This window comes from Mus caroli, chromosome 9 (genome assembly GCF_900094665.2).
Source record: "Mus caroli chromosome 9, CAROLI_EIJ_v1.1, whole genome shotgun sequence".
NCBI lineage: Eukaryota > Metazoa > Chordata > Mammalia > Rodentia > Muridae > Mus > Mus caroli.
Window position 1 is genome coordinate 36,620,479 of NC_034578.1, and position 13,924 is coordinate 36,634,402.

Genomic DNA, 13,924 nt, shown 5'->3' on the forward strand with positions numbered 1-13,924 from the left:
GGCAACCTGGAAAACCTATAAATATATATTTAAATCCATCAAAGCATTATATGGTTATTGTGCTTTATAGGCATAGGACATAGCTCTTTTAGCTATTTGGGGAATAAGTAAGTATGATCATATCTTTTAATATTCTCAGTATCTTGATTATATGGCATTTTTCAAAGAAGTGTACTGCCCAACCTTTGAAAGTTTGATCTCTGAAATAAATAATTTTCACAAAAATACAAAAGTGCTATACAAGTTTTATTAAATGTGAAGATCTGTATTAGAGAGCATTGGTAAATAAAAGGTATAAGTTCTTTTTCTTATTGAGAATTAAATATCATGATAGTGTGACATACTCAAATTACAAACATGACTAAGTCAGCATATATTTGTGCAGATATCTCAATCCAAGTTTGGTGCTATGACAAACACATGACCAACAATACAAACTCAGTGGAATTTTTGAAGATCTTCTTGTCTCGTTTTGATTTCTTTGGGCTTTTTTTTTAACCTTTCTGTTATTTTCTTGCATATTTTTCCTGTTTTCATGTGATTTGTTTGTGTGTGTGTATGTGTGTGCACGCGCACGTATGTGTGTGTGTGTGTTTGCATGGACATGTTTCTCCTTCTGTACATTCTCTGTGTCCTTCTTTCTTCATTTCTTTTGTTCTGGGTGTTAGTGTTGTTGTTTGTTGTTGTTGTTATATTTTTATTTTCCTGTTTGATTTCTAAAGACAGAGCCTGTTTGTTTTCTAAAGACAGAGAGATAAGAAGTGTGGAACTGGAGGGTGGGGAGGTGGGGAGGATTTGGTAGAGGAGATGAGGAAGAGCAAACACTGATCAGAATCTATGGTTTGAAAAAACACTTTCCAGTAGAAAACTCTGTTTTTCTGATAATTTTATACTATTTTCCCCATGATAAGGAGATATTATTTTTTGACTCACATAAAATATCATATTCATAAGGAACATTTTTACAAATGTAAAATATGGGTTATTAATTCATGTAAAAAGTTAGAACTGGAACATTGTTTTCTAATTAATGGCAAGTAGTGGTCATATTCCAAATCTAAGAAAACAAAATTTTCTCCTAATAAATCCTTTTAGACACACACATTTGAGAATTTTGTACATATTATTTATCATACTGCCCTTATTCCTATTCCTCCCAGATCCATCCTCCCCCCTTATACATTCAACTCAGTGTCCTTTGTATGTTTTGAGAATGCAACAAAACCATATTGTGCTGCTCCAATATTCTGTTAGAGCATTGTCCACTTACTAGGGACTACTCTCTTAGAGATAACTGGCTCTCTTCCAGAAGCCATAAATTTCCAATTGCTCATCAGCTAGGTGTAAAGCTTCATTTTCACTCCCCATCTCTATGCTGGGGTTTGGTCTGGCCTGGGCTCACATAGGTTTTATGCATATTGTTACAAACAGCTGCCCTGCTGAATCCAGAAGATAAGCCTTTTGAAGTGTCAACTACCATGAGATTCTGCTACCTGCGGAGAGGCTGAACCTGTCTTCCTGAGAGATTCCTGATTAAGCAACCAGCCTGGCGACCCAGTGATGACAGAATGGCTCCAGGCACCAAGAGCGGACTGGCAGTGGGGGATGGGGGGGAGTGGGGGGTAGGGGGTGGGGTGGTGTCCCCCTTATAAGCATGGTCTCTTAGTAAACTTGTGGGCCTTGAACAGAAAACGTGTCTTGGTCTCCATTATTCTCTGTCGCAGTCTAAGTCTCTTTCAGCTCCAGCAGCATGCCCCCCAGGTGTACAGGAGATGACTATGTACCTGGGTAGATATATGAATGCACCATCTATCTGACACCATCCACGCAATGCAAACTGATAAATGACTTATTCTGTATAAATTCATTTGGATGGATGAATTGAAGCTATAGTGATATGTATACTAAGATGTATCAAGGAAATTAAGCTCCAGAATTACTGGACACGACACACCAAGGTATGGGTGTATCTTTTCCACCTGGACCTTATTAGGAGGTGGGCAATTATGATAGCTACCATCAAACTGTCAACTGACCATATACTGTGTGCAAAAGAAGATCTACAGGCAGAGAACCCACAACTGTTCCCAGGACTTCAGCTGAGCATGGTTCCCATTCTTGGTACAGCCTATTCAACACCCCAGCCACTTGTTCACTCATCTGTGTAGCTGTCCAGAAGCCACTGAGAACTGAGTACCTGAAAGAGAAGCTGAAAATGAAAAAGGACAGAGGGCTAGAGAAGGATGATCAAGGCTCAAAGTTTAATTTTCAGCTTTGTGTTTATATAGGCAAAACCCACAGACTCATCCTTTTGTTTTAGCTGGATTGAGTTGTAAAACAGGCTCAGCAGGCAGTCAACTCCTCAAAGCTCCATAGGACAATGCAAATGCAGTGAGGCCAGGTACCTACTCTAGCCAGGTTGTAAAACCATCAGGGGTTTGTTTTAGCCTACTCAATGCTCTGAGAAGGGCACAAGTCTGTACTTGCCATGCATTCATTATCTGTCCATTCTTTCACCTGCATTCAGCTGTTCCCTACTCCTTTGCAGCTGGACTCAACTCTGTATCTTTACTCTCAAGCCTGTGACACACATAAGCAGGCTTTGCTAGATCTTGCACTGCTGTCCTTTCCTTTCCTTTCTTTTTTTCTTTCAATTTTTATTAGATATTTTCTTCATTTACATTTCAAATGTTATCCCGAAAATCCCCCTATACCCTCCCCCCACCCCCGCGCCCTGCTCCCCTACCCACCCACTCCCCCTTTTTGGCCCTGGTGTTCCCCTGTACTGGGGCATATAAAGTTTGCAAGACCAAGGGGCCTCTCTTCCCAATGATGGCCAACTAAACCATCTTCTGCTACATATGCAGCTGGAGACATGTGCTCTGTGGGTACTAGTTAGTTCATATTGTTGTTCCACCTATAGGGTCACAGACCCCTTCAGCTCCTTGGGTACTTTCTCTAGCTCCTCCATTGAGGGCCCTGTGTTCCATCCTATAGATGACTGTGAGCATCCACTTCTGTGTTTGCCAGGCCCTGGCACAGCCTCACAAGTGACAGCTATATCAGGGTCCTTACTGGTCTTGCTGGCATGTGCAATAGTGTCTGTGTTTGGTGGCTGATTATGGGATTGATCCACAGGTGGCATAGTCTCTGCATGGTCCATCCTTTTGTCTTAGCTCTAAACTTTGTCTCTGTAACTCCTTCCATGGGTATTTTGTTCCCTATTCTAAGGAGGAATGAATTAGCCACACGTTGGTCTTCCTTCTTGATTTTCTTGTGTTTTGCAAATTGTAACTTGGGTATTCTAAGTTTCTGGGCTAATATTCACCCTTTCCTTTTCTTATCAATACAGATGAATTAGCTTTTCTCTAAGCTTGCATTCTGAAACCTCTTGAATTGGGCAGGGACCTCTTAAACCCTTTGCAGCCATTATCTAACAGTATCTTTACTGTGCAACGTGTGATTGGAGAGTCAATATTGGAGAGTAATTAAGATTGGACTAAAATAAAGGTGGAGAGGCAGCTCAGTACTTTAAAACACTTTCTATTTTTCCAGATAACAGATTCCCAGCACCCATAGTTGCCTGTAATTCAAGAATTCAAGTTCAGGAGATTCAATGCCCTCTTCTGGCTTCTACATGCATGTGTACACACACACACAAACGCACACAGACAAACAGAGATGAGGGAGAGGGAGAGGGAGAGGGGGGAGAGGGAGAGGGGGAAGGGGCAAGGGGGAAGGGGGAGAGGATATCTAAATTAGCAGTTGGTCAGATAATCAACAAAAACTCCATTACTTAGCAAGTTGCTACCATTGAAACACCTGTACCCTGTGAATTTAATATTGTTTACTAGAGTCTGACATATGTTCATTTCTTATTCTGATATACCACACCTTTAACAATGTGTGGAATGAGGAGGGTAAGAGAATTACTTAGGTTATTAGATGGCATTCCCTATAAACCTTTCATCTTTTGTTTGAAACAGAATATCTCGTTGTCCTAGAATTGTCCCATTATGCTAGGCTAGCTGGTCACTGAGCTACAGGGAATCCACCTATCTCTGACACCCTTCTTGCCATAGCTGAGGTTACAGTGTACACATGTTTGACCTTCTGTTTTTTGTGATTGTTGCTGTTGTTGCTGCTGATGCTGTTTGTTTGTCTTTTTGCTGAATTCTGGAGATCCAAACTGAGGTCCTCACACCTATGATGCAAGCACTTTTCCAGGTTCAATCTTAAAACTTTCCTAAAATTTTCCAATAGAGATATCATCTGGGAATCAATATCTCAAATCATGAGTCTATAGGGACATTGCGTGAACTTTTCCTGGGGAAATAAAACAACTTATTCTTAGATTTTAACTAATATCTTTTTTCTTAGATCTCATATTGCAATTAGGGTTTGTTTTTGTTTTTGTTTTTGTGTTTTTTGACATCTCAGGCTCTATGAGAACCTTTCTGTGTTCTTTGTGATGGTTTTGATAGCTGTCAGAGAACTAGTAAAGTATTTTGTAGACTTGCAGAAGAGTAAGCGGGAATATTTATCTTTAGATGGAGAATAACTATGGTGTGTGTGTGTGTTTAGAGAAAGACCACATAAAACATTTTAATTTTCATTACATTGTATCTAGAGTCATTATTGTTAGCTTTTAGGCAGACTATATTAATACTGCCATCAGCATGGTGGGCACGTGATCCAAAAATTAAGACCTATGAAACAAAGTGATGTGCTTTTTTGTTTGTTTGTTTTCAAGGGAATAAGAGATACCACATCACAAAATGTAGGTACACTTAATGTATGGCTTATGTGTCATAAAAGTTTTCACTTGTCCCCTGTGTAGATAAATTGTCACTGGCAAATATGGATAACTGAGGAGAGTGCTGTTTACTGTGTTAGATTATAATATATGTCCAGGAGTAGACAGGTGATGATCTGAAGGATTAGCCAAATACCTAAGCTGAAACCAAAGTTTTCATTATGTTAAAATATTAGGTGGAGATAGAAGATCAATAAAAGTGTGGTTGATAATTTGAGTAATGGGTATTTTATGGAGATACATGTCATTACTGTTTTTATAGTTACAGTAATGATTTTCCATGTCCTTAGTCATAGTTAAATGCTATGGGGAAATAATGACTAATAATATTTATTTTAGGTTTATTATTTGAATGGAGTACTTAGCATTTGTATTAAAGCCTTTCCTATACATGGGGAAACTAGATTCAATTATTAGTGGGTATATGGGTTGTTTTGTTTCCATAGGCCTTAGGGGTTAGTTTTTAAGTTTTAATGTATGTGGGTGGTATGCTAATTGTGTTTGATGATGACTGCTATGGCTATGGAGGAATATTCTGAAACTTGATGTTCTCACTGAATTATTTTAAGGTGGTTTGATGTTAAGGTTATATTTTTCTTTTGATGGAACTAGGGCCTGTATTGTTGTTATAATGGGATAGAGGTGGTGATGGAACTTAAAAGCACAGGTGATTTATGAAACTGATGAGATTGGATGAATAGGGAAAGGAGCAGTTGGGGTAGCAGCTATATACAGTTGTGAACCTTGGTTGACAGTGGTAGCTGAGTGATGAGTAGCACGTAATTAAATCTGATGAGTAGATTCTTAATAATACAATGTGACAGTAGTCAGGGTGACCAGCGATGATCACAGTAAACTAGATTTGTCTTAGCTAGCCCTCTCTTCTAAGGTCTAGTTACCCGGAAGACCTATTTCCCTACAATACTTAGTAATTATATACAAACAACTTTATGGAATAGGCTATTATATGTCACTTGTTGGAGAGGAGCAAGCTTAAATGAGTTTTGTGTAATTCTTTTGTGCTGTTTGTCAGTAAATATCATTACTATTTTTGTTACCCATTTAAATCAATATAGATGCATAAATATTATTTATATTTTAATTTATATTACATTACTAGTTCTTTTCCTTTTTGTGATCATGTTTTCTCCTTGGCTATTAGAAACATATTTCTATCATGCCTGTGTCCTTTAAAATCTTCCTACTAATTTATTTTAGCACTATGTTGCTTCCTTGCATTGAAGATATACTTTTTTAAAAATCCTAATTTCCTTGCCCAGAATTGCTATTATCTACTACTACATTTTTCCTCAAAGTCCTTCTGGGTGTTTGTGGAAGAACAGTAGTATTACATACTCAGTACACCCATAGAAGTTAGATATGCTCTTTGGTACCATTGCTTCTAACTACCTAAACTAGGATATATGTGTGTAATACAAACTTTCCATAGAAATATATTTACATTTTCTATATTTGCATGAATATATATATACATATATATATATATAGTTAACTGAATATTGTTCATACAAGTTTCCTACTCTATTTAATACCATAATTTATTAGTGTTGTAAATTTTCATTTCAAGAAACAGTTTCCATGACACACTGCCCTGTTATTTATTTATTAAATTTACATCATTGGCAACAGTGCTTCAGACTACCCCACCAACAGCCTTAGCAGAAGGCCATTTATGAACAATTTTTTTTTTTACTAAAGTTCACTTAATTTAACTTTTTAATCTCTACTCAATTCCAGATTTACTTAAGAAATATTCATCCTCAGCTCCTTATTAATATTGCATATCAAGTTGTTTTTAAGTTGAAAATGAAATATGAAAAGAGCAAACTACAATAACAATCAAAAATTATTATTTATTTATTCAAACCTTAAATGAACATAAAAATATTGACACTATGGCCTCAAACATTCTAGATTGCAATGGGAAACATTGTCATAAAGACCTTTTTTATATCATGGAATATATAAATATATATCATGGAGTTTAGTGGTTAAAAAAATGCCTGCTATTGAGGCCAATAGCCAGAATCTGACTCCAGGCACTTCAGAGTTGAAGGAGAAAATTGAAAGTAACAAATTAATTGTACTGTGACTTTGTTATCATGCCTACACACCCACCCGACACACACAAGATAGATTAGATAGGTATATAGACAGATAGGTAGGTAGGTAGATAGATAAATAGATAGATAGATAGATAGATAGATAGATAGATAGATAGATAGATAGATAGATAGAAAAATATTCTTACAATGATGTCTTTGGGGACTTGTTTTCTAGCCATTAAGATAATAATTGCTACAATTTCAAAACACAGAGATTTGCACCCAAGGGATCAGTGTAACATTCAAAAAATAAGAGAAGAAATCTTAATTGCTCTTCTCTAGTAGCTCACACAAAAGGGCAGAAAAATCTCAAAGGAGCTTCCTCCTACACATTTCTATGGCAGCACTTATGTTTTAAAAATCTTTGTAAAGGTAAGTTTACTCATGTAAGTGCTCTATGAAGCTGTGAGGAGGACCCCAGCAATGGTTTTGCAATGGTTATTTGGGCTACTCAAAATATAAGTTTTGAATTTTTGTCCCTAAGCAAAAGCAAAGCAGAGGATTTTATTGTAGACTTCCAGCATCAACAACCTGAAGCACCATTTCCCTGAAAGGATTCTTTGCTCTAAAATTCACCTGGTTTCCAAGTAGAGAGAAAGTGAGTATGTGAATCCAATGTATTCTAATACCTTCTCATGCCCAGAATGTTGGAGGATCTAAATGAATTCTGTTCTCAAGACCAGATGGGGGTTTCGTAACAGCAGCTAAGAATATCTCTCATGTTTTGAAGCTAGTAACTTCTCTTTTTAAAAAAAAAAAAATCGGATATTTTCCTAATTTACATTTCAAATGTTATCCCCTTTCCTGGTTGGCCCCTGAAACTCCATATCCCATCCCCCTTCCCCCTGCTGCTATGAGGATGCTCCCCCACATACCCACCCACTCCCGCCTCCCTGTCCTGGTATTCCCCTACGCTGGAGCATAGAGCCTTCCCAGAACCAAGGGCCTCTTCTCCCATTGATGCCTGACAAGGCCACCCTCTGCTCCACATTCAGCTGGAGCCATGGGTCCCTCCATGTGTACTTTTTGGTTGGTGGTTTAGACCCTGGGAATCTGGCTGGTTGATAGTATTGTTCTTCCTATGGGGTTGCAAACCCTTCAGCTCCTTCAGTCCTTTCTCTAACACCTCCAATGGGGACCCTATGCTCCATCTAATGGTTGCCTGTGAGCATCTGCCTCTGTATTTGTCAGGCTCTGACAGAGCCTCTCCAGAGACATCTATATCAGGCTCCTGTCAGCATGGACTACTTGACAACGACAATAGTGTCTGGTATTGGTGACTGTATATGGGATGGATCCCCAGGTGGGGCAGTCTCTGGATGGCCTTTCCTTTAGTCTCTGTTCCACACTTTCTCTTCATATTTGCTCTCGTGAGTATTTTGTTCTCCCTTCCGAGAAGGACTGAAATACCCACACTTTGGTCTTCCTTCTTCTTGAATTTCTTACAGGTTTGTTTGGTGCTGAGATATTTTGTTGACAACACAAAATGCATCTCAAAGGCTACAACACTGTTCTTAAACATGATAAAGACAATCTTAGTTTCTTTTCCTAGTTACATGCATACTACATGTAAGCTAATTTCAAATATACTTCAATCACAGTGGAGAACTATAATTTATAACCCTATCATTATATATACTATGAAACTAGGTGTTTGTTGTGTCCGGCCAGTGGCTCACATGTCTGGGTTCTAGTCTGGAAAGGCATCTTGGAAACCTGGAAGAGAAGATGTAGCTAAGACAAAATCCTGATGAAAGCTCAATTTTACTATTCTGACACTCAGTTATGAAGCAGGGAGAGGGGCCCGATCCCCGCCAAATCATCTTGGAGTAAGGTTGCAGGTGAACACATGATGGCTCCAGAACAGCAAAGCGGCAGGCTCCAGCAGTGGGCATGGCAGAAAGATTGAGCAGCAAGCTCCGCCCCTGAACAAGCAGGTTTCAGGCTGGGACGGGGAGGCTACAGTTGTTCATCTGTTCCTACACTTCCTTCATTTTGGCTACACCAGTTCTTCTGATAAATCATTTTCCATTATTATTACACTTTAGGATTTTGTGAATCCACATGATTGTACATGAAAATTATTACATTAATGCATATCACCATTTCCACTTCCAAAGACATGATTAAATCTGCAAGATACTGTGCTGAGTGAAATAAGCCAGTCACTAGAAGAAAAATGTTGAATGATTCTAATTATATAAGAACCCACTGAGGCAGAGATTGCAGGAATGATTATCAGAGAATGGAGTTGCAAGAGACAGAGTAGATAAGTTCAGTCTTTATTAGTCTTTACTAATTTTAAATGAGTTAAGATACAAAATGTTCAACACTGTATAATATCTACAGTTAACAATACACTTAAAACAGGGTATATCTCATATTAATAATATTGATGAAACAATCAAGAAATCAAGAATCACAGTATGATAAAAGAAATTTGGTTATTAAAAGATGTACTGATTGTGTTTACAGCATCATTGGTATTAGTGTGTGTCCTTTCTTTTTTTTAATTAGGTATTTATTTCATTTACTTTCCAATGCTATCCCAAAAGTCCTCCACACGCTCCCCCACCCACTCCCCCACCCACCCACTCCCACTTCTTGGCCTGGGCATTCCCCTGTACTGAGGCAGATAAAGTTTGCATTACCAATGGGCCTCTCTTTTCATTGATGGCCCATTATGGAATGGATCCCCGGAAATGGCAGTCTCTAGATGGTCCATCCTTTCGTCTCAGCTCCAAACTTTGTCTCTGTAACTCCTTCCATGGGTGTTTTGTTCCCAATTCTAAGAAGGGGCAAAGTGTCCACACTTTGGTCTTCGTTCTTCTTGAGTTTCATGTGTTTAGCAAATTGTATCTTATATTTTGGGTATCCTAAGTTTCTGGGCTAATATCCACTTATCAGTGAGTACATATTGTATGACTTCTTTGGTGATTGGGTTACCTCACTCAGGATGATGCCCTCCAGGTCCATCCATTTTTGCCTAGGAATTTCATAAATTCATTCTTTTTAATAGCTGAGTAGTACTCCATTGTGTAAATGTACCACATTTTCTGTATCCATTCCTCTGTTGAGGGGCATCTGGGTTCTTTCCAGCTTCTGGCTATTATAAATAAGGCTGCTATGAACATAGAGGAGCATGTGTCCTTCTTACCGGTTGGAACATCTTTTGGATATATGCCCAGGAGAGGTATTGCAGGATCCTCCGGTAGTACTATGTCCAATATTCTGAGGAACCACCAGACTGATTTCCAGAGTGGTTGTACAAGCTTGCAATCCCACCAACAAGGGAGGAGTGTATCTCTTTCTCCACATCCTTGCCAGCATCTGCTGTCACCTGAATTTTTGATCTTAGCCATTCTGACTGGTGTGAGATGGAATCTCAGGGTCCTTTCTTAAACTAGCAATTTTTAATAGAGTAGCAATGAAGAGAGTTGAGCAAATATTTCTGTAGTAGAATATACAGGCATTTGCGACTATGCTTCAAAATTACATATACTTGGATTATATGGGAGTTCTAATTTTAGTCCTTTCCTACTTTATTATATCAAAATATAATATCAATATAATATGTCCAAATATTTTAATTTGAAAATAAAAATATCCAACACTGAAATTAACCAGATTCAAAGGCTATACAACTCAATGAACTTATACACAGTTAAAACTAGCATTCAAAATGGAAGTTGAGAAGCTTCACACTCAATTTAGGTATTTATCCACCACCCCAAACTAAAAACCCATGACAGAATTAGCAAAAACATTAGGCTTTATACATACAAACCTGGGTCACGGTATAGCTTATTTATTTATTTATTTATTTATTTATTTATTTATTTATTTATTTATTTATCGATTGATAAGGTTGCTTTGTGTAGCCCTGGCCATCCTGGAACTCACTCTGTAGACCAGGTTGGCCTCAAACTCAAAGATCCACCTGTATCTGCCTGCCAAATACTGTGATTAAAGGAGTTAGCAACCACCACCATGAGGCCCTGTAGAGCTTTTTAAGGAACTTCTACAATGATTTCCATAGTGGCTGCATTCCAAAAATCAAGAAATAATGTTCCCCTTTACTACATATGAGGCAGCATTCATTGAACATATTTGTGTTTGTTTTTTTTTACATAAGCCATTATCACTAGGGTAAAATAAAATCTTAAATTAGTTTTAATATATAGTTATCTGATAGTGAAGGAGGATTGAAAATAAATAAATATTTCTCAGCCATTTGTATTTCCTCTTGAGAATTATCTTTTAATTCCATGCCCTAGTTTTGAATTGAGTTGCTTGTTAATAATTAGCAATAATTCGACATATTTAAGTGCATATTCGTAATTTGTTTCTCTCCAATAAAAGAATCACCACTCAATTCTCTGACTAATTCTGGTTTGATTACTTATTATTAAGATTTAAGACTTAGCTGTGTCTACTAATAACATTTTAAACTATATTTTTCAACTGAGATTTGTCTTCTCAAATTATAGATGGTAGCTCTTAAAACATAATTTGTTTTTCAACTTTCACCTAGTCTAATTTACTTTTCTCTATCATAGCATTTATTTCTGGCATCTTTATCCAAGAAACAGTCACCAATTCCATGGTAATAAAAATCTAGTCTTTTATTTTGATCCATTGTTGTTAGTGATAGAGCCCATTTGTTTTGCTAAGTTTTGAATATGGTGTGAGAAATAACTTGCATATTAATGTCTTCATATGCTTAAACCTCATTGTCCTCTTGTTGAAAATTCCTTCTATACAGAGTGATATCAAAATAATTAAAATTATTTAATTATTAATACATGTAATTTTTCCAGATTGCCAATTTCCTTCAATTTATCTGTGAATCTATATTATGACAGTTTTGAAACAGTAAGTTTCAAACAGGAAAGCTCAAAACCTCCACTTTGAGCAGCTGTGGTGATATGACCCATAATCCGAAAGGCAGATCCAGGTGGATCTATTAGGTTGGGATGCATAACTAGACCCTGTCTCCAAAAAACATAAATGAATAAATAAAATAAGTAAAATAAAATAAAAATCCTTCATCTTGTCCAGATTTATTCTGATTATTCAATGTCCCTTATATGTTTGTCAGATTTTTTGATCATTACATGCCAGAGAAAGAACTGAGATTTTTTTAAGGATGAAACTAAAATTGTACATCAGTTTAGGAAACAATATTTTTTCCCACAATATTGAATCTTTCGATTCTTAAATGTGGAATGTCTTTGCATATCATTCCATTTATGAAAAACTTTATTTGTTAAACCATGCTTATGTTTGCAAGTGAAATTATTTTTATTTCTATCATTTTATTCCTGTTTTAAAAATTATTTTCATGATATTGCAGATGGATTTTATAGTTGATTATTTTTCCTATTGAGTTTGGTTCCACAGTCTTGATGATCTTGAATGAATCTGATAATAGTTTCTTAGAGGTTTCTTAAAACTTTGCATCTAAGGTCAACTCATTTATATGTAAAGATGGTTTTATTCATTACTGTCCAATCAAGATGTCTATTCTTTCTACTATAATATAAAATAAGTCTGTACCATATATAAGTTATGCTGTTACTACTTGTGGAAAGTCTTTCAGCCATTGACACAATTGGTTATGTGTGTATTTGTGTTATGTGTTCATTTGTGTGTGTATGTGTCTGTATGTATGTGTATTACAATGATTGTGACATAGGAATGTAGTTTCTCTGTACATAGACTGAGATAATTATAAATTAGGCTTGAAAAGTTCTTGGAAATTTTCAATAAAACCACCAGATATTTCTTTGGTTGTTCATGAAATAGATACCAATGTATTCTCATAGTTTAGATCATGAATAGGAATAGATATTTCTTATATTTATCTACTTCCAAGAATTATATTTTTTACCTCTCCTGTCTTGACTGATGAGATACACAGTAGTCATAACATTAAATACACATGATTGAAACTGCTTGACCTTGGTTTCACACTTCCATATGTGATAGGACGGGAGATACCTGTGTTAACTTTTTCTTCCTTTCCCACAGGGAATTCCCAGAGGAAATGATAGCAGGAAACCACTCCATGGTGACTGAGTTTATCCTTGCTGGATTAACAAGCACACCAGAACTGCAGCTGCCTCTCTTCTTCCTCTTCCTCGGAATCTATGCAGTAACGATGGTGGGGAACCTGGGCATGATCACTCTGATCCTGTTCAGCTCCCACCTGCACACACCCATGTACTTCTTCCTCAGCAGTCTGTCCTTCATTGACCTCTGCCATTCAACTGTCATTACCCCCAAAATGCTTGTGAACTTTGTGACTGTGAAGAACACCATCTCCTACCCTGAATGTATGACTCAGCTCTATTTCTTTCTGGTTTTTGTTATATCAGAATGTCACATGCTGGCAGCTATGGCATATGACCGTTATGTTGCCATCTGTAACCCCTTGCTATACAATGCTATGATGTCCTATCAAGTCTGCACCTGGATGATATTTGGGGTGTATAGCATGGGTTTTATTGGTGCCACAGCTCACACAGTGTGCATGCTAAGAGTCCATTTCTGTAAGGTTGATGTAATAAATCATTACTTCTGTGACCTTTTCCCGTTATTGGAGCTTTCTTGCTCCCCTACTTTTATCAATGAAGTAGTTGTTCTATGTTTTAGTGCTTTCAATATTCTTTTCCCAACACTGAGTATCCTGAGCTCTTACATCTTCATCATTGCCAGCATCCTCCGTATTAAATCCACTGAAGGCAGGTCCAAAGCCTTCAGCACCTGCAGCTCACACATATCAGCTGTTGCTGTCTTCTTTGGGTCTGCTGCATTTATGTACCTACAGCCATCATCAGTCAGCTCCATGGACCAAGGGAAAGTCTCCTCTGTATTTTATACCATTGTTGTGCCCATGCTAAACCCCTTGATCTACAGCCTGAGAAATAAGGATGTCAAGGTAGCACTAACAAAATTTTATGAAAAAAGTTTCTCATGA

The 13,924-nt window shown here is 37.3% G+C and overlaps 1 protein-coding gene across 1 annotated transcript; it reads left to right on the forward strand.

Annotated features, from left to right (window-relative positions):
• Nucleotides 1-12,991: 12,991 nt before the first annotated feature.
• LOC110301621 (olfactory receptor 150-like) lies at nt 12,992-13,924 on the forward strand. The gene has a single exon (XM_021172160.1). The coding sequence runs from the start codon at nt 12,992-12,994 to the stop codon at nt 13,922-13,924; it is 933 nt and encodes a 310-aa protein (XP_021027819.1).

Excerpts from the sequence above, each read along its gene's own strand:
- LOC110301621 (XM_021172160.1), top strand. The coding sequence starts at position 12,992 with ATGATAGCAGGAAACCACTCCATGGTGACTGAGTTTATCCTTGCTGGA.